Raw genomic sequence first — 21,130 nt, 5'->3', positions numbered from 1 at the left:
CTCATTGCCCCTGCTACATGATAGTCCCTGACGGGGCCCCGGGAGAGTAATGGTCCATAGAGAGCAAGGGCTAATGTGCCTAATCGTGTTTGAAATGACAGAGGAGTGCAGGGACACACAGCCTAATTATGTAGGGCAGTGTGTACCGGTGAGAGAGGAGCTCATATGATTTATATGGCTGTAATACAGATGGATCCCAGTACAGAAACCTGCTAGGCTGGAAGTGTTCACTATTCTCCAGAAAACAGCAACATTCAGGGCCACAGCAATAACCCATCTTCAATACACAGTGGCATTGATTTTACAGTATTTGGACTTTTTTACCTATGAATGGGACGATGTTGCATGTTACACAGGTGAAACAGCCTTGGAGCAGAGTAGCTGGCAGAAACATCTTCTAAAACAAAATGAAGACATAAAATGGTAAAATGAATATAAAAGTGACATTAAGGGTTTTTTATGGAATATTGACAACTTGCCAACCAGGATTTAGCAATAAAGCTTCTGCTGCTCAAGAGAATCGATGCATTAATGACAACTGAGTTTTAAAAAGAGGATAACAGGGCCTTATCCATACACTATAGAGACTTATCATTCTTTTATCAAGGCTGTCCCATTCGCAAAGCCTTCACAGAGTTAGACTAGGGATGTCTCACTGTATAATAGCACGAGGACTGTCTGTGAATCTAAACAACTGTCAGTTAATCGATGGGCAGCCCTGGCAGCCCACAATCCTTCGCTCTACAAAGAGACCCCAACGTGGCTGTGTGTCCCAGATGGCTTAACAAGTCTGCTTCATTAAAAACAAGCTGAACAGAATCCTAAAACTCTAAATGAGTACAAAGCGAGAGGGGGATCGGCAGAGGCTTATGTTCAATCGACAGCTGTCAGCTCATCAGTCTTTCGCTTCCAGAGCCTTTGAACAGCAATTGATTAAAAAAAACTCAGTTGCCTTGGATTAATGGAGGAGAGTTTGTGTGTGATGTTGTTTTGGAGTTTGTGAGAAAGGGAGGCGTGGCACGGTTCTTTAAGTGTGGTAATGGGATCTGGCCAATGGCTGTGGGCATACTGGCTGGACCCAAATCTCACTGCCATTCGGGAAAGGTGTAAATTTTGTTTGGGATGGGGGATAGGAAAAACTGATGCCTCTATTTTAAATGAACCACAATCAGGGCAGTTTGCAAGCGACAGTGATAGAGAGCGGGGGCAGACAAGGTGTCTGGGTCAAGTTCATTAACACAAACCTTACAAAGAGACGTCCAGGCTAAAACCACTTGATTGAGGTTGTTTAATTGGCCGAGCAATGCTTCCACAGGAGTGTTGTTGCCAGGAGCAGCTCGAGCCAGCCTCCTTCAGTGCCTGTAATGGCTGCCAAATGCTCTCCCATTGTGATGCCACCATGATCCAAGTGGGTGTATTTATAGCTACAACAGGGCCCTCCGCCACCAGAGAGGCCGGGAAAGCGCATCTGTCGCAAGACCACTGTTTAATACCAGGCCTCAGACGCAGAGGAGCGGATCAGATCCAGAGTGGTTCTGAGTCTTTCAGAGATTTTCTTTCCCCCAGCTGTGAACTTTTTAGATTGCTTTACTGACAACTCTTCAGGAAAAAAAAAGTTGCCTTTCAACCTTTTTTGCTTCTGTGTGGAAATACTCTCACAAAAGCCACCCAGCAGGAGATACAATGCATCTGGTGGACTTGCATAAATTCTTGCATAAGCTATTGTTTGCTTACTGATGAAATATTGTTAAGATCCTGCTTGTTTCTCACATAGCAGTAGGTGATTTCCACATTTTTTCAGCACTTTCAAGTCATCTGATGGCGAGATCAACATGCTTATTAAAACGGCATACATCTTTCTCATGGTCTTTACCTTAAAGCTGCACTTCATTTACAGCTTGTGACACTAACTGAGACATCAGTTTTATCGCGTTTTCATTTGGTCCCATTTAACCATGAGAGAGATCTGCACATTTACCGCAGATTAAGTCATAGGCCACAGTCCCGGCCTAGCACAGTTTTCAGTGTCACTGTGAGTAATACAGGAAGGCTTTTGTTGTGAGCCTATGGAATGCCTTCTCGGCATTCAGACCACTTAGTGTGTGAGTATGTCACTCCAGTGTGAACCGGGAAGGGACGCACTCAGCTAATCGTTTACTGAAAGTAGGATTGCGTGTACATGTAACTGGAACTCACTGTGTTTGCTGTTTTCTCCCACTTTGTATGTTCTTTGTGTAAACTGGTGTTATCTCATGCATCAGTTATCTCTTCCTAATATATTCCACAGTCTGACAACACACGTGACTATAATTAACAAAGCAAAATGGAACAGATAGTAATCTTTCTAATTTATTGGTTTGTGATTATTGTTTGACCTCGTCACTAAAAGCAGCCATCTCTCTTGAATCAGAATGAGGGTAGATGCCATTAATATTTATGGCAGGTCATATCTCTGAGTTTGGTTCTGGTTGTTCTGTAACTGTGTTGGTGTTTTGTCATAGCAACACATAAATGTGGCACAACAGGAGTGGTCATAGAATTGCAGAAGAAACTCTGCCCTCTGTAATCCTCCTGGCTACAGGACAAGTCCTATTCTTTTGGTCTTTACTTAAACAAATCCCCTGCCTTCCTGCCCATCCTTCTGCCTTCATCCTTCACCTCTGAAAGACGCAGATGTTGAAATTAGCATTGCAAGACAGTCTGGACCCGAGTCATCACTGCGCAAGTAATTAATAATTCCTCCAAAGTAAACTCAGCCTGAAGTTATGGTCTGACCTTTGACGACATCTTTTGTCTTTTTTTTCCTCCCCCGGGTGGAATATCTTTTTTTGCCTAAATCAGAAGCTTGCACCTCCCTGTTGGCCTGTTGTCACAGCAGATAGAGAGGTGAGGTTTCCCAGAGGGACAAAGGCATTAATTGTGTTAACTCACCTGTGAAAGACTGCAGTCTGTGAGTAAATGAGCCAGGTGTCCCTGTGGCTGTGGGCCTCGTAGTATCGCCCCTTCCCTCCCTCTCTAAGCGCTGATTCAATCACAGAGGGTAGGTTAAAATACATTTGCTCACCGCATTCTCACTAAGCAGAGCATGCTAATGAGAACTCTGTGTGCTGTCCAAGTTTTGTTTTAAATATAGAAGTTTCTGATGGTGAATTAATCACTGTTGAAGGTGTCACTGTCTTAAACCCACAGTGCCCAGCGGTAGGTTGTGAGGGCAGCTTAGATGGGTTGGTGAGTGCATGAATTGGGTCATCTTAGTTCTTTTTCCATTCCTGCATTCCATTGCACGAGCATCCTCTCACAATAACATGCTTTTTGTTTGTCAGCTCATGAAACAAACTGCTTTCATGTCGATACACTTGAGCCGAAGTGGCGCCAAGTTTAATTCATTGTAAATCAGTCAAAAGTTTAGGAACTGATAATGAAAAGTGAAAGGTCTGATATTTGATCACCCCCGCCAAACTAAAGCATTTAAAAAACGTTTTCTGCCTTGCCAATGTTGGTAAATGCACTTATTGTACATGTCTCTTCTCTTGCAGATAGTGCCCCTGTAACCGTTCGCCATGGTGTCCTGCTGAGGGCCGTTGACCCGTGCTGGAGATGAGCCCTACCCCGGGGCTGTGGCCCCTTCTGACAGGGGTGCTCACCCTGGCCTCCTGCCTGCTTCATGTATCCATCGCAGCCATGCCCTTCCCCAAGGACCTGGAGCCAATCAGTGTCGTCGGCAGGCAGTGTAAGTTCACTGTAATATTTCAGTAGTATCCCTGATATCTATGGATGTTGTTTGCCACCAGGAAGTGCCACACGTACACACTAAAGTTTAGGCCCTGTATACCGAAATGGACTGCCTGCCATTGACAAAATGGACCATTGCTGTAGCTTGCTTGTGGCATATGGAGAACCCATTAAAGCATGGTGCTTGATCTATGGGATCTTACAGTGCAATCAGGGCAGAGCCACCTTGATTAATTTCAGGGCTCCTTAAAAAGGAGCTGAATGTAGCAATGACCTGGTCTGGGATGGATTTATCTATTGAGTAAAATATAGGGCCATTAGTAGAAATAGCCACACTAAAAGTAGGATCCCATAGGGAGGTGTAATGAGAACCATTCGTCACCAATTTCTACCAAGTGACACAGCTTCAGAATTCTGAGATGTCCATAATGCATAACGATACACTCACACTGGACAGGAAATTATCTTTCAATTTGCATTAATTGGAGGAACTGGGTTAGAGTTTGTTCATCACAGTCCAAAACTTTTAAGTAAGAGAAAGTGCTGAGATGTAATTAAGCCACAGTCTCAGCGGGATGGGGTGCTGACACTGTTCTTCCCTACAGCGGTGCAAGCTTAGTGGAGCCGTCCATTTAAAACATTTAATCGTAGCTCCGAGAGAGAAAGAGAGAGGAGAGAAATTCCCTCACAGATTGTAATTTGAGATAAAAGCACTGTCATGGAAGTTGCACTAAGCGCAATGTGGCCTAGTCTCAAGGCAACCCCTGGAGCGCTTTCCCTCGACACGGTTGTGCCGGTCACTGTCCCTGTCCCAGCTGATCAATTAGCCAGACGCGTTGCTTTTGTTTTGTTGGTCTCTTGTGCTAAACTTTCAGCGCGCAATGTGTTGCTCCCACCCAGCTTACATAATGAACTGCAGTGTCCTGTGTTTGCGCAGACCTTGCTGGTCATGGGACACAGCCCCACCGCACTAACAAACTAGAATCATGGAAAAACTGCAGCCGAAAGAATAAAAGCAAGAAAACAAAACACAGCAATGTCAGGCAGGGTCAGTGCCTCTTTTTCGATTCCTCTTCATGTCTCTTGCATTGTAATCTTAAATGGGGGTGATTCTTTGCGAAAATGGAGCCCAGAGAAAGGTTGGATGTACCATCCATTTGTAAATTCGTAAGGGACTCTGCCTTGATGTGTGCTTGGTATGGCCATCTGGACACTTTTCCTGGAGTTCAGTTTCACGCACTAATGGACCTTTTAGAGGGGATGGGTTAAATAAGAACTGCAAGATAAATTACTGATCGTTTTTCAGAGTGCCTAATGTGGAACAGTTCAGCTCCATCTGCAGTTCCTTGAATACACACTCACAGTTTGGTTGATTTTCAGGACTTTAAATGCACTGGAGACAGACCGCTGTAGTTTGGAACAGTTTAGCTAAGATGAGGTGAAAACCTCAGGGGCTTCGTCCAAGAGGATGAGGACTGTAATTACCATACTTAAACTCCTGAACACTGTAATTCACTTACCTTCATCAGTATTTGCCTCATATTTGACCCCACTCTGCTGTGGACTGAAACTACTGTGGAAGAGTATAGTTATGTAGTTCATTTAATTACCGGTTCAGTGGCTTTGTGGTTAGAGTGTCCATCTTTACATTGGAAGCTTGTGGGTCGGTCTCCAGACATGTCATTACTAAAGGCTTCGTTTTCAAAAGTTTTCATTGCCTTTTCATCTCTTAGTGTCATAGAGATGGATTGAGTTAATGCCCATGTCATGGACTGGTATTATGATTGGACAGGGGGTTGTAGTTGGACATCTTTCTCTCCAGTGAAATCATCATAAACTCCAATCATGCGGGCCCAGACACAGCATCTGTTTAATTTGGAAATTCATTCTAGCACAGTCATCATGTTTTTGTTAATGTGTTTCTAAATTGCCTTCTTAAGGGTTTTAACTGATAATTAATCTGCGGTAAGTAATACACATGAATAGCAAGGGAAATAACTTCAGGTTTCTTTTATCTTTTTCCTCCTCACTTCAGTGAAGCAATAACATAACTGTACCCATCCTTATGATCTTATTTTCATTTTCAGATATGTGCTAGCACATTGCGAACAAGACTGGGTACAGTACAGATTATTAAATGCCCCCTGTGCCTAACCTTTCAAAAATGACTCAAGGCCTTGCAAGTAGATAGGTCTGAAAACTTCATAAAGTACATGACTGGAATTTGGATTGCTTTTAGGACCTACATGATGGCAACTTGACTTTATGAATTAATTGCATAGAATAGTTTGGAGAGGGCAAGTCTGATGACTGTACGGTTTACCTTGCACTCTCAGTACTCTGTACCTTTGAGGAGGGGGATGTTTTGGGGTAGTTCTTTACTCATCAAAATATTGGGGAGGATTATGTTGGATCTGATTTCTTTGGCAGGATTAATCAATCTGCAATTTTACCCCAGTCCTTCAGACAGATTATGATTTGACATCATTTTGTCAAATTATAATCTTCAGTTGAAATAGAAGAAATGTAACTGGTTGTACTTGCCTGTCCTCCAATCCTCCTGCAGACTCCTACCTGTACCCCAGCTTCCAGGGACTTATGTCTGACAACGACACGATGCGGCTGGGCCTGGACTTCCAGAGGATGCTGCGTATCAACCACATGCTCTACATCGCAGCCAGGTCAGCCAGGCTGTCGTTATCCCAGTTCACCCACTTGTCTCTGATCCAGCAGATTGCTCCTCACTTCAGCTTCTGTTACATCGCATTATTTATTCCCCTAGCAGACAGGCTTTCCCAAGACCATTCACATACCTTTTATTGTTCCCATGATCCACTAATACAGCCAGCTGGACTTCTTTCATTGCCCATAGGTAATTTACAGTCAGTGCAAGTACAGGACATACATGAAAATAACCTTCACATGTACAGTACCTTGGGAAAGGAAAATGGTCAGAAACTGCACTGTGGTGTCAAGCAAAAGAACTAATAGAAGGGCAGAGAGAGCAGGCTTTGGTCCTCTTTACATGCACTTTGTGCAGGCCTACATGTCTGGAGGAGAGGGGTCTTCAGAAACAGAAACCGATGCTGAAAGCTTTCTGCTCTCCTCTGTGTGTTACAGGGATCACGTGTTCGCCATCAATCTCAGCGCCTCTGTGGAACAGATCGTCCCGCAGCAGGTAAGCGCAGACCACTCTGAAGTATTGATGTGAATCAGTAATCTCTCTGAGCGTTCTTCCTTTGTTCCAATAGGTGAGACTTTTCCCTTAAATGCCATTCATTAAAGCAGAATTAGCCATACCAAATAATTCTACATTTACATTTACATTTATTCATTTGGCAGATGCGTTTATCCAAAGTGTTCACAAGTAAGGCAGAGTACAACAAAAGCACTGTTTTAGAGTATTCCCTGATCAAAATAACTTCACTTAGAGATGTCAGAGTATATCTGAATCTATATATTCTATATATGAATCTGTTTCATAAAAGCTCCCCACTGCCCCAGTCAGGCACGTGATAGTTGGTCTTACTGGAGGTAAATTTCTGTGCATTGTAGTATGTAGAACATACCAAAACATAAAAGCAAACCAAGAATAGAATATTTTCTATCATATTTTCAAATGTATTAGGCCATGCAGAGAGCTGTGGGATGGCAGCATTGATATGATGGTCCACCAATCTGTTTCATAAAAGCTCCCCACCGCCCCAGTCAGGCACGTGATAGTTGGTCTTACTGGAGGTAAATTTCTGTGCATTGTAGTATGTAGAACATACCAAAACATAAAAGCAAACCAAGAATAGAATATTTTCTATCATATTTTCAAATGTATTAGGCCATGCAGAGAGCTGTGGGATGGCAGCATTGATATGATGGTCTGTAACATGCATAGGTCAGAGGGTATAAAAATGTATAAAAATTGCAAAGTGCCTACAGAGAGCACCAAGGCCCGTATACGCTGCATGGAGCTGTGCTCCCTCTCTGAGAGGTGCACAGAGGTAACAGACTCACACCTTCTGCCCTCCTGACGAGTCCCATCCATGGACCAGCTTGGGCGTACCACATACAGCTAAACACAAGCCCGCCTCTAGCTGTCTGCAGCAGATACAATCACTTCATTCTGCTCTGTCCCGAGGTGTGGTCTCCTCATTTCCCAGAATCCCCTGCTCCCCTGATGAGCTCGCTCATCCCGCAGGCCAGGCAGAAGGGTCAGTAAATCACCTTCGCGGTCTCGACTTCTTAATGCCTGACCGCAGTACATCAGGACGCGCAGCCACACAAGCTTGTTAACTAGCTGATGGATTTCTCGCTGTCGCCTGTACCCTAAGTTTGGGAGATGTGCGGCAACTGCTAATGTATCTGGGGATAATGGCAAGGAGAGGGGACTTCGTTAGAGCTGGCCCCCTCTACGGCCCAGACCCTATTAGAGGGAACTCTGAGTACTATCACAACAAAGTGTGTGTCATTGCCTTTTGCAATCACTCATGCTGCACTTTATGAATGCAGCATGTGAAGTAGCAGCAGCCTAAAGTTCAGCCATTCACATGCACTAACTGGTCGAGGTGTTTGTTTTTCTTACTGCGTTCTCTCTCCGTATGATTTCTTCATCGCAGCTGGGCACCTGTATCTGTGTAGAGCGTGAATGAGAGTGAAACGTCCCTCTTGTTTACCATCAGTGGTGTGTCTTGCAGAAGCTGACGTGGAAAACGAAAGATGTGGAGAAGTGCACTGTGCGAGGCAAAAACAGCGTGAGTGTCTCTGGTTCTCACACCACCGCCAACCCCCCCCACCGTTCCCCTCTCCTCTCCCCTTTGCTTTCTTCTCCTTGCTCTTTTGATATGTTCACAGCTCCTTTTGTGAGAGAGTAGTGTCAGCAATTGTTCAAGTCTCAGATCAAATCAGCACCTCAGGTGTGTCAGTAGACGTAGCAGTCGTATAGTGTTACTTCAGCAACAGAGGAGGGAGTCCCAGTGCTCAAGCAATACTGCAGGGGCTCAGTATAACCGGAACATAAAAGTGTGTGTGATGGCGCATGCGTGCACACATGTGCTGGTGTGCAAACTGACAATTAGGTAAAAGCCCTACAATGGAGAAGGTACTGTGATAGAGGTTTGTCACCTGTCTTATTCTTAAAACGAGAGGCTTGTGTTTACAGGACGAGTGCTACAACTACATCAAAGTGCTGGTACCTCGTAATGATGAGACTTTGTTCGCCTGCGGCACCAACGCCTTCAACCCTACCTGCCGCAACTACAAGGTATGCAGCCCGCTTCTGTCTTCTTGGAATATTTGCAGAACTACAGCATAAAAAACTGTTCAAATAGGATTGGGTAAATACGGAATTTTGAAACATGTACTCTACACTTCTTATTACTGTATTTGAATGACACTTCACAAATTGGTTCAGTTGGTGAATTGGCTTCCCAGTCAAGAGTAAATAGTTTAGTGTGGGGAAATTGACTGAAAGGAGATTTATTTACACTTGCAGAATAGCCACCTTCTTAAGTCGTCACAGTATTATTGAAATCCTTTTTAGTTGGCTGATAGTATGGATGCTCACGTTTCATCAAAAGCTGTGATTATGGACCTGGTTTTATAAACGAATTGACAAGTTGACACGCTGAGCAACCAGCTGTCACGCTTCTTGTACGCAGAGTCATGTGGAGTCCAACCTGGCGCTGGAATGATCTGATCACATTGCAGAGTCACAAAGAACAACTAAAACAATCTGGACACAATCTTCAGGCGTGAAATGGAGCAGGGAGTGAGAATGAACCAGCCACCGTCAGTCACAGGCGTCGGTGTCATGGCAACACATTGGCAGGGTCATTTCAGTTCTAATTTAAGTCTGTTTGCTGGGATAAAGGCATTTAGGAGTTGCAAATTGCATCTGATTGCATTGAATTCTTGAATTCTTCACAGTCTTCAGCAGTTATTCACGGTGTGCTATTTGGAACATGTCTGGGTCTGAAAAGTGTAAGAATCAGTGAGAAGTTAACCAGGAGTCAATAAAATCCATTAACCAAGGCAGAGGCCCCTGCAACTCCTCTGTGAATTCTCCACATCTTAGGAAAGACTTATTAACTCATAATCAAGAAAATACTCTTGATTTTTTTTCTTCTACCTCTGAAAAATCTTATCCAAAAGCTACAGAGAGAAATGGGACGAACATTAGTGTAATTCATATCACACACTCTGCCTGCAGTGTTCTTTGAAAAGGCATGGAATTTTGGAGAAGGGAGAGTGGGCTGGCTTTTGCTTCATTTTGCATGGGATGCATTTTCCATAGAAAATGATACCACCTGACACAGCTCACTGGCTAGTAATCGGAGCCACTTGGATATTGGACAGAGGTTCTGTGCAGCAGGTGGTGGTTGGACCAAGAGGTGAAATCAGTAAGGCGGGTGTTGCTTCATAGACGGCCTAGCCACACCTTAGGGTGTGAATCAGGCCCAAGAACAGAGGTTACAGAAGTGGTTGTAACCAACAGAAACGGTCCATAGGGAGCAGTTATAGGTTGGTGGTTTTTTTTTTCACACCAACAAATGGGATAGTGGTTGCGTTTGCACTGGCAGCTGTCCATGGCTGCTTCCTGCATCATGCTTAGAGGAGGTAGCCGCACACTCTTGCTATTCCTGTCTGCATTCTGATCCGCCCTGCAGGGTTCTCAGTTATTGTTTTGGTTGTGGTTTAGCACCCTGCTAACGATGCAGTAGATATAGCTGCTGAAATGTCTGTGGTCAGGATATGTCCTTAGGTTTTCAAAGCAATGTGACAGCTAGGAGGAGTGCTATAACCCACAAATCCTGTTTTCTTTTGATGTACAAGATACAAGCTGGTATGCTGAATGCTTTTCCTATTCTCTGTCAAGGGATTTTAATGGCCTCATTTATTACACTATGGGCAAATAGCACAATATTACCTTCTTACTGAGAGCCAGAAGTGTTTATCATGTTTCCTTTTATAAAAAATCGATAAATAAATAAAACAACAAAAAACTGCCCTTTGCACAGGTTTGAAATCATTGTATGAAATATCACATTTCATTTCTAGGTTGGTACAATTTACAATCAACCCTGATAATACACTCCATCTAGAAGCCACAATTTCACCCAGTTCTTGCTTTATGGGATATCAGTGCAGAACATCAACATTTGTATTCAGCAGCCATTTTATTACCATATGACATTACATCCGCATTACACCATACATCACATACAGGCAACATTACAAAACAGCATTAGGTCACGATGGAAATATAACCATTTTAGCTCAAAATAACTTAAATCATCAGATAAACATATGCTGCTGTCCACTGTTTAAATTTTAGGGTTTTCTGATGGTATTTCTCTACTTTTAGATGTCAACACTAGAGCAGGATGGGGAGGAAGTGGTTGGTCAAGCCCGCTGCCCCTTTGAATCGCGGCAGTCCAATGTGGGCCTCTTCGCCGGTGAGTGTCTGAGATTCATACAGATACCCTGCAGTCCTGAGAGACACATGATTACCATCGGAAAGTAGAGCCCAGGTCCTATGCAATGCATGTGGCAGTCTGCAGGGTATTTTTAGCCATTCACCTCCAGGATGCATGAAAGGTCAATATTTGCTAAAGGATGCCATTAAAATGGCATTAGAAAGAGGTCTGGGCACCTCATTTCATGTTTGAATAATGTTAAGCGATTTTCATGTCTCCAGGTGGTGATTTCTACTCAGCCACCATGACAGACTTCCTGGCCAGTGACGCGGTGATCTATCGCAGCCTTGGAGAGAGCAGTCCGGTGCTACGCACAGTAAAGTACGACTCCAAGTGGCTCCGAGGTGAGTCATATGAAACTGACTCTTTCTAAAACTGTCTGATGGTTGTTCATTCATCATAGTATATTAGAATGACTTCTATAATGACAAATTGCAGCAGTTATTGATATATTACTTTTTTTTTGTTTCTTCTAGAGCCTCATTTTCTTCATGCAATCGAATACGGGAACTATGTGTATTTCTTCTTCAGTGAGATTGCAGTGGAGTACACCACCCTTGGCAAGGTAAGACTGTCTGATACAGTCAAACCCAATGGCAGACCTGCGGGCAATGTCCTTTCATGCCCTTAGCTGGCTCACGGAAAGCTTTGCGTAAACATTTATCTCATTCCCCCATCCTGGTTCTTTTTTTCCTCCTCCTACCATGACTCCCTCTCCCTCCACAGGTTGTCTTCTCAAGAGTGGCGCGGGTTTGTAAGAATGACAATGGCGGTTCCCCGCGGGTTCTTGAACGTTACTGGACCTCCTTCCTGAAGGCTCGCCTGAACTGCTCGGTGCCAGGAGACTCCTTCTTCTACTTCGACGTGCTACAGTCTCTGACTAACGTGGTGCAAATAAACCAGAGGCCCACAGTTCTGGGCGTTTTCACCACACAAGCCAATAGGTCAGCTGAATCTCTTGTGTCTGTGTCATATACTGCTGTTATGGTTACAATGTTATACTGAGAGACAGAACAGATACTCATTTATGGACTTGTTAGCGGTTGGAGAACTTTTGGAACTTTTCAAGTAATGGGCACACAGGAACTATAAACTTTATACTCGTAGTGGTATATTAGGACTAATTTATTAAAAAGGAACACTCTGGGGTGTGTGTATGAGCAACTTACCCATTTTGGCTAATGTCTCTTCTGTCTGAGACCAGTGATTTATTCCTAAACAGGACACAGCTTGAAATGGTCTGATCAGTTTGAGTACAGAGGTAAAAGGCCTGACCTGAGCTCTCTGTGTGGGTGTGTCCTCCAGTATTACGGGCTCTGCGGTGTGTGCTTTCTACATGGACGACATCGAGAAAGCTTTCAACGGGAAATTCAAGGAGCAGAAGAGCAGTGAGCTGGCCTGGACTCCAGTGCCCGAGGAGCAGGTCCCCAGGCCCAGGTGAGAGGGTGCTGAGAGGACCGAGAGGAGGGGCCTTTTAATGCTGGGCACCCATTAATTGCTTAGATAGTTACTTAAACCACCAACAATAGAAAATATATTTGATCATGCTATTCATAACGCATGGTTGTCGACTTACACTTGAGGTACCTCTGAGGCTTATGTTAACAGAGGGCTTTACCTATTAGACCGCTCAAGAGTCAACAGTGCTTTTAGGTGATTGTAGCTGACTTTACATTAATTAAATTATAGGTATAATTTAAAATTCAGCAGTGTTGCTGATAGCCCAGATCAGACCACAGTAACAGGGCACATATACTCTTGATTTTGGGTTAAGGACAGTGAAGTATTAGCCAGTACCATTTAATGCATTTTTGGTACAGATCTTTTATAATTGTTTTAGTATGATACAGCTTCAAATTAGCTCTACAATGCAAGTGAAATTTTTAGAATTATGGTATTAAATGCATACGTTTCAGTTTAATTCTGGTTGTTAGGTGTTAGGCTGTTGCTGTTCAGCCCTGAGGCACTGTAGCTCTTGATGTTTAATCTGTTATTCAGGCTTTTTGTTTTCGTCAAGTGGGAACATTGTGCTTCTATGCGATTGCACTCACATATACTCAGATACACTAGAGGGCATTTGTTCACAGTCTAGGTATGAACAAATGCCCTCTAGGTTCTGTGACTGTCTTTTATTTTACCATAGAGTGACTTTGCCGTATAATGTTTATAACCTGTTAATTTACCATTTTTTATGCTTTCCCTCAACTTAATGCTTTCATTTATGATTTTTATTTCTCAACTTGAAGCCCTATCAAGTACTATCCAGGCACGATGAAAAAAACATCACGTCATTTTCCAGAAGCTCATTTGTTAATATCTGAAATAATCTTACCAGCAACGTTCTGTACCATAACATTAGATGCGCCTCAGTCATGACAAAAAATCTGCCTATTCAAAGTGAATTTGCCCCCTACCTAGACATATCCTTCCTGTTCACTGTTGGTGTCAACACACTGGGAGCTCCAATCTGTTATTTTGCAGTGTTTGGTCTCAGTCAGCTTCTTGGCACAAAATAAGAAACCAATAAAATTGTAGTATGTCTAAGAAATAGTGTGGCAAAACTTACTACAGATAAGCATTATGATTTCAACTTGGTCTTTCTACATCGGTAGTTGTAGTACTAATGCTGCTGTCCCCTCTTGGCCTTGTCTCACAGACCAGGCTCCTGTGCCGGTGACGGCCCTGCTGCCACCTACAAGTCCTCCACCACCTTCCCTGACGAAACACTGACCTTCATCAAGTCATACCCACTGATGGACGAAGCGGTGCCTTCCGTCAACGACCGACCCTGCTTCACCCGAACCACTAGCAGGTACGCCCACTTCCAGGCAAACGTCACAATGCCCCTGCCCCCCCTTGCTCTGAGGAGGTAGCCAAGCTGTTAAAACACAGGGTTCTCACAAAGCGACCAGACATACACCCAACAGTAGCTTGGGCTCAGTTGGTGCTGTCGAGAAGGGGCCGCCAGCAGAAGCTCATTAACAACAGCAGAAATTGTATGTGAAACGAGGAGGTGTAAGTCACCTATACCACCAGCTGGCTCGCCAACTGTGTCACACCACAGGCATCACAGAACCTCTGACAGACGGCGCTTAGAGGATTTACTGTTTCACATCTCTTTCAGTGCACCACATCTGTTTTAATCTCTCTGGGGTAAATCATTGAGCAACGTCTTTAAAAATAAATGTGTTCTAGTAATAATAATATAATATCATGTGATGGAATGGTTTGGCTAAAAAGGAAAAGGCAAGGCATCCCAAGAAACAAAAAATTAAATATATAAAACAGATAGAATGCAGATAGAATGCAGCAGATAGAATGTGGGCAGTGCTCAACACTGGCTACAAGTACTGTAACTGTAGGGCCTGAAGTCAGTTGCTGCACTTCACTCCACCTGCTCTGTGTGTATCTTGTTTAACATGGCAAAATTTTGTGTCCTCCTTCAGGTTCAAGCTGACCCAGATAGCTGTTGACACCTCTGCCGGGCCCTACAAGAACCACACTGTGCTGTTCCTGGGTTCGGAGGATGGCAGGGTGCTGAAGGTCCTGGCCAGCACCCACCCCAATGCCTCCTTCAGCACCCAGCTTCTGGAGGACATTGATGTTTACAATCCCACCAAGTGAGGGAATGCATTATTGCAGACAGGGCCTAATGTATTGAACCACTGGACAGAACTACCAGAAAGAAGAATTTCATACTGCTAAATACAGCAAGATGACCTGTCCCAGTTGATTTGTACATTTTTTAAGGGGCTGTTAATGCTTGTCTTTCTGGTCTGGGTCTAGTATCCAAATCTCCATCCCATTTTGCAGCCCTATTACTCACCAAATGCAAAAACCAAGCTTTGTTGTTCTTACTGAAGAAGTTGATTCTCTGCTTGTCTTGCCACGCCGTGTGCACATAACCACAGACCTACTCACGTGTGCTGTGCTGTTTCCAAGGTGTAATGTACATGGCGAGGACAAGAGGATTCTCGGACTAGAACTAGACAAGGACCACCACGCCCTGTATGTGGCCTTCTCTAGCTGTGTCATCCGTGTCCCCCTCAGCCGTTGTGCAGACTACAGTTCCTGCAAGAAGTGAGTAGCACCGAACTCTATACCCGCTCCTCTCAAGTAACCACACCTCCATGCTGTCCAATGCAGCTCCGCTCTGTAGTTCCAAAGGAAGTTTCAAATTTGTACATGAAACAGAATTATCTGACTGAATGGAGGCCAGCTTTCTTACCCGAATCAATGTAAGGCGATAGGCCCTGACTCTTGTTAGCGGGCTCAGAATCCCAGTACCAGAGACCATGAAGACAGAGCTGCCCGCATCATATAGGAATTAGGGGGCCTGATAATCACTTCAAGCCTCCAGTGTCAGATGTCAGCCTCATAACCGCACGTCTTTAGTTTTCCAGCAAGCGGAGTTGGGTCTGGCTCCCATTCTCATTTTCTTGCTCACACATAACAAAGTGAAAATCTCACTCAGTCGCGGTGGGAACGAGAGCAGGATCCCACGCTGTTGGGTCTGCGCCTCCACGCTGTAGCGAGGGAGTGGGTTTGGCATGGCGGCTTTATTTATGAGCTTTGTTTTAGATGTCTGTTACATATAAGATGTTGCAGAAGGCGCTCTTGGTGTTTTCACAACAACTTGGCTTTCTATTTTTGCACTGTTGAGCAGTACTTCATAGATTACCACATTATGTAAAGCTTTATATTTATGTGGAAGTCGAGAGTAATTTCATCTGTAACTTTTACAGAAATGGTAATGTTACACTGAGACATACAGGTTGATCTAACCTTTCTGTTGCAAGTGTTAAATATAGCAAGACCTTTCCTGATTCAAAATAATCTTATGTGATGGGTTTTGTTCCTGATCAAAGCTTTAACTAAGGAGAAGATTCCTCTTCTATTCAAACTGCAAGTCTTTTCAGTATGCCTGTAGAAACCTGGCTGCCCAAGCGAAGCCATCATCAGAGTTCAGCTCACAATGACAGGGGATTTCTTTCTGATGAGAAAATAGAGACACAGGCTTGTCTGTGTCCCACAGAGAAGTAATACCACACAGACTGCTCTAAGCGATGAGGCTACCTTTGTCTGCATCATTTCTAGGCAGGGGATGGGGGTGGAAAAGCACGGGTTGTTATCAGAAGGAGAAGAGAATTTGAATGTTAAACAATTCCAGTGCCCTCCTTCCCAGACACCATTCCCCATGGTAGAAATTTTGTTGACAGTCTAACCCCCCTGCCAAGACCACCATCAGTCCCACTGCTTTGCCTGTCAATGGAACTGTGACAGTGAGCCTCAAAGTGCCTCTGGTTGCCGGACGCCCAGGGGCTGTCAGTAAAACGACTGGCTTGAGGCCTGACTGGCAGCCGGTCGATGTCTTTAAGTGTCTTTTTTTTTATTTCCCAGTTTGGACCGCAAGGCTCACTTATTTGCCAGTTGTAAAACAGCATTGCTTCACACTTACTGTTTAACTACCACCTTTTCGCGTCCTTTTCTGTCTCATCTGGAGTGCTGAGGTCTTAATGGGGTTAGTGGAGAAACGTTTAGCCTCTCCAACACATCTGGCAGAATTTTATGACGCCATTGTGTTGCTGCCTTGCAGAAGCTGTCTGTCCTCACGCGATCCCTACTGCATCTGGCTGAAAACTGGAAGCTGTGCCACTGTGACACCTGGATTCAAGTAAGTTTGACTTCAGATTAGCCCCCCCCCCCCCCCCCCCCCTCACTTAAGAAAGCACCCAATCAGACAAGGCTCTGGTCAGCGATTCTGAGTAAACATGGTCTTTGTTTCAGGAAAAGTTATTTTAATGAAAGTAAATATGACCTATTCCATTTTTTTCCTATTTTCTATTTCTATGACTTCCCTCCTGTTTCCAGCCTGCCCAAATACAATTATAACCTTTTTTTATTCTTAATTTTTAAGTTATTCTCTAACATTCTAAAAGTATAATTACACTAAACACTTCCTTTTCAAAAAGTCTCTTCAGTCGATCACCAAAGTAATCAATCAGGTAAGGAACATGACTGTCATCAGCTCTGTGACAGTTATATAAAGGGTATTGTGTCTTTATTTATAAATCAGGAAAATGCAAACACTCAGAAATAATATTCAGGCCACTACCAGTTTGTTCCTGGGGAGACAGAAAAATGGAGCAATTGATAAAAGTGATCTAAATGTAATTTATTTATCCATTCTTATGAACTGGAAAGAAGCCATTTGACACTTAGAACTATTGATCACGCAGCTGCCCGGAAAGTTTGGAGTGTGGAAGCTAAAGGCCAATCAATCCCTTTCTCAACTTCTCTTTCTGCCCTGTTGCATGTAATCGAAAGCAATGTTTGGCTGTGTGGATTTCAATCATGGCTTGTATACCACTCTGCCTGTCTGGGGAAAAAATATTTTTATTTTATTTAGCTTCTGTCCAACCCTGGCCTTCACTGTTGTTTCTCTAACATGATGTGCCTCTACATCTCTTTGTATGTCAATTTTCTTTTGGCAAACTTCTGAAATTTGTTAGGCTGCAGGGTAAGGCAGAATCTTGTGTTGCCTCACTGGCTGCTCCAAATAGATTTTATTCATGAATTATTACATACTGCTTGCACGGCCACCCATTTGTTTCACTTGCCATACCTTCCCAGCCAAAGTGCAATAGAATCTGTGGAATGCCGGCGAGGAAGAAATGTGGATCACACAGCGGGTTTGATTTATGTTGTGCTTTAATGTGTAGACACTCATAGGAATTAAACTAATGAAGTAGAACAGCCAAGGTAGGCAAATTTTTGAAATAGCAGTGTTTCCCCCATATCTGGTTATGTGACTGAGGTAAAATGGTGTGAAATACTCAGAACCAGAGACTTGAGCGGCCTCCAGATCCAGTACCTCATAAAGACCCTAATGGGCTGAACCGCTCCATGGCTGGGGACACGTTCCCTGCCTCCTGGGGGATTATGTAAAGCAGAGCTGCTGTTTCGGGGGAGTTGATCCAGAGGTGAGCCGCTAATGTGGTTTCCTGTCTCTGCTCACGCTGTTGGAGCTCCATAGATGTCTTGGCAGAGAAGCCAGCCCCTTGGAAATGTATTCTAAATTTTCTCAACCCAACAACAAAGCAGACGAATAAAAACAGGAGTAGAGGTTGTGTGAAGAATTGGCTTCTGATTGTGCTACAGCAAAAATATCCTGTAGTCAGACCCGTACATGCACACACACACACACGCACACATGCACACGCACACACCATTGCCACTGCCATCACACATACAGGGGCACATGCTTACAAACACTTGAACACACGCATACACTCACTGAAGTAATACAGCAATTCCATGCCTACAGCTTTAATGCTTCAATTTTAAAATGAAGGAACATCTGTCTGAAGCTTGACTGCTGAGCATAAGATAAGTGAAGTTATTGTATTTCTTCTCTCTCCACTCAGACTTTAAAATTTTCCTTTCTTTACTTTATTTGATTTGTGCACTGGCTCTGTATCCATGCATCTCAGGTTGGTTTTTCCTCAGGCTCAATTTGTTTTTGGCAAGACAGGCATGCGTGTGTGTGTGTGTGTGTGTGTGTGTGTGTGTGTGTGTGTGTGAGTGTGTGTGAGTGTGTGTGTGTGTGTGTGTGTGTGTGTGTGTGTGTGTGAGTGTGAGTGTGAGTGTGAGTGTGAGTGTGAGTGTGAGTGTGAGTGTGAGTGTGAGTGTGAGTGTGAGTGTGAGTGTGAGTGTGAGTGTGAGTGTGTGTTTGTGTGTGACAAAGCATGTGTGTGTGTTTCACGCTCCCCTCTCTCCCATTATGAAAAGAGTAAAGCTCAGTGCACACAGTGTTGAAGAGCACGTCTGGTTAATAAATAGCACTCTGATAGTGGCCCACTCACATCCTACCAATCCAACGCTTCTCAGTTTAATCGAAAGAGGAGAACGAAATGACACAAGGAATGCAGCAGTATGATTGAATATGCAGTAGGAAGAAAATTGAATAAGCTGCATTTGTGCCAGGAACAGACGAAGTGCTTCGGATGAAACAAACAGTTCAGCTGATTTACCTTCCTAATGGGTGGTAGGAGTGGACTTCAAGTTCGGCCATTTTGAAGTGAAGATGTCCTGGGTTCCATTAGTCACGGATGGCGTGCCTCTGTTGTTCCCCAGTATTGTCGCAGCAGACAATGCTGTCTATAAATGGATTTGGTGCTGTTTATGCAGTGGTATACTTGATTGAGAAGGCTCCCTGAACATTTAGCAATTCAATTATCCACCAACTGGAATTCAGTTACCACCATTGCTTTTTTGTATGGTGATTTGCTTGTCTTTGTTACGGTGAAATGCCCTATACCCCACGAGGTTGCCTCGTATGTGGTGTAAGCGTATGTGGGGAGATGAACGAAAACACCATAAGCTTGTAGCAAAGTGCAGAAACAGTAGGACCTGGGAAGAAATGGAAAGGAAGTATTGTGTTGTGAAAAGGGCGTGAGTGAAGCTAAGCAGTTCGACTCCTTCAAGCAACCAATCAAGCAAGCAAGTCAGTGTTTCCAGTGATCTAATGTGCTGCGTCATTAAATTTATCCCCACCCATCCGGTAAACGATAAACCCCTTGCATAGAGCAATTGATTTTTGACCTTCACTGAAATAATGCTTTTCCTGGCTTTACACCAGACTCTTTTCACTGTACAGCCCAATTTGGGCTGAACACATCATGGCTGCTTTGGCGGGCCTTACATTTATCACCACTTCCCTGTAAAAGAAGTCCAACCTCACCCAGATATTCATACAGAATGCTGTTTTTTAATGAAATTATATTTAATAAGCCTATGTCATCACTGAAGCCATTTGGAAAGGGTGACACCATTTCCAATTAATTCATTCCCTGAATTTGGGTAGGTTTGTGTTAAATGGTGATTTGACATGACACAAGCACACTAACAGATCGTGTTGATCTTGGTTTTTCAGGGCTGGGTTTGAACAAGACATTGAGAATGGCTACACACAGCACCCAGACAGCTGTCATGGTAAGCCCAGGACTATGTGTAATAATGACTGAACTTGAGAAAATGACTTTGCCTGTTGCTTAAAAACCCATATTGGTGCAGTCACCTCCCCCGTTCCCTTTGTATTGGTAAAAGATTCTTCTGATCATTCACTGAAATTACAACATTACAGTAAACTGAGATATATCAGATCAAATCTCTTACATCATATATATGTTATCATTATGTTCACACACAGTGCTGTAAATATTTCAGCTTGTTGGAGAGCTATGATAACATGTCTGTGAAGAAATCTTTCCTCCTGTGATTTGACAGAATCCTTATTAATAATGTTAACATGCACAAAGGGAGATTCATTTCTGTATGGTATTACGAAGGGTGATGTCGTAATAGTGTCATATATTACCTCATTTAAATGCCATTTTGTGCTGCATTAGCAGTCTTAATAGGCATGGAATTAATTGGGCTTTTTAAATTGCTTTTCTGCCTATGTCTGTGTAGTGTCTTCAAAATTCATGCCAGTGTATAAGAATTTTATTGCTGCCATTAATTAACTTTTTGTGTCATTTACTCTTTGTGCTTTTCCCATTTTTAGACGTCCTGGCAACCACGCGAAAGCAAAACGCTGCTGCTGATTCTGCTTATGGTCAGTTTAAATTTGTTTTTCTTTATTTCAACCTGCTTTGCATTTGCTCCTACAGGAAGACATAGAAGAACTACATGCACTGTACTCATCTTAAAAATGCAGTGGAAGTTTTTGTTTAGTGTTGCTTAGAACCAAATTGCTTAGAAGTATGACTGTGTGAGACATATTTAGCTCATTGTTGTAAGAATACAACAATGTTCCTGGTTCCTGTAGTAACAGTAATCTTTATTACTTTATTTTATTACTTTATTTTGCTCTTCACACTGCACACAGCACTGATATCAAGGCACAATCCTGTTTGCTTTGATTT

The 21,130-nt window shown here is 43.4% G+C and overlaps 1 protein-coding gene across 3 annotated transcripts in view; it reads left to right on the top strand.

Moving 5' to 3' along the window:
• sema6e (sema domain, transmembrane domain (TM), and cytoplasmic domain, (semaphorin) 6E) overlaps positions 1 to 21,130 on the top strand; it is a 114,051-nt gene that overhangs the window by 75,132 nt on the left and 17,789 nt on the right. For all 3 annotated transcript variants that reach the window (XM_036538785.1, XM_036538786.1, XM_036538784.1), the window contains 16 exons: positions 3,537 to 3,730; positions 6,299 to 6,413; positions 6,853 to 6,910; positions 8,421 to 8,477; positions 8,885 to 8,986; positions 11,090 to 11,180; positions 11,423 to 11,545; positions 11,678 to 11,766; positions 11,928 to 12,145; positions 12,507 to 12,638; positions 13,858 to 14,013; positions 14,648 to 14,821; positions 15,144 to 15,281; positions 16,798 to 16,875; positions 20,137 to 20,195; positions 20,770 to 20,820. In XM_036538785.1, the coding sequence (XP_036394678.1) occupies positions 3,598 to 3,730; positions 6,299 to 6,413; positions 6,853 to 6,910; positions 8,421 to 8,477; positions 8,885 to 8,986; positions 11,090 to 11,180; positions 11,423 to 11,545; positions 11,678 to 11,766; positions 11,928 to 12,145; positions 12,507 to 12,638; positions 13,858 to 14,013; positions 14,648 to 14,821; positions 15,144 to 15,281; positions 16,798 to 16,875; positions 20,137 to 20,195; positions 20,770 to 20,820 (1,774 nt within the window). In that variant the 5' untranslated portion in view covers positions 3,537 to 3,597. The remainder of the gene's footprint in view (positions 1 to 3,536; positions 3,731 to 6,298; positions 6,414 to 6,852; positions 6,911 to 8,420; positions 8,478 to 8,884; positions 8,987 to 11,089; positions 11,181 to 11,422; positions 11,546 to 11,677; positions 11,767 to 11,927; positions 12,146 to 12,506; positions 12,639 to 13,857; positions 14,014 to 14,647; positions 14,822 to 15,143; positions 15,282 to 16,797; positions 16,876 to 20,136; positions 20,196 to 20,769; positions 20,821 to 21,130) is intronic.

The sequence above is a fragment of the Megalops cyprinoides genome, chromosome 10 (genome assembly GCF_013368585.1).
Source record: "Megalops cyprinoides isolate fMegCyp1 chromosome 10, fMegCyp1.pri, whole genome shotgun sequence".
NCBI lineage: Eukaryota > Metazoa > Chordata > Actinopteri > Elopiformes > Megalopidae > Megalops > Megalops cyprinoides.
The sequence above is the reverse complement of the archived record's forward strand: the minus strand, read 5'-3'. Positions and strand labels throughout refer to the sequence as shown.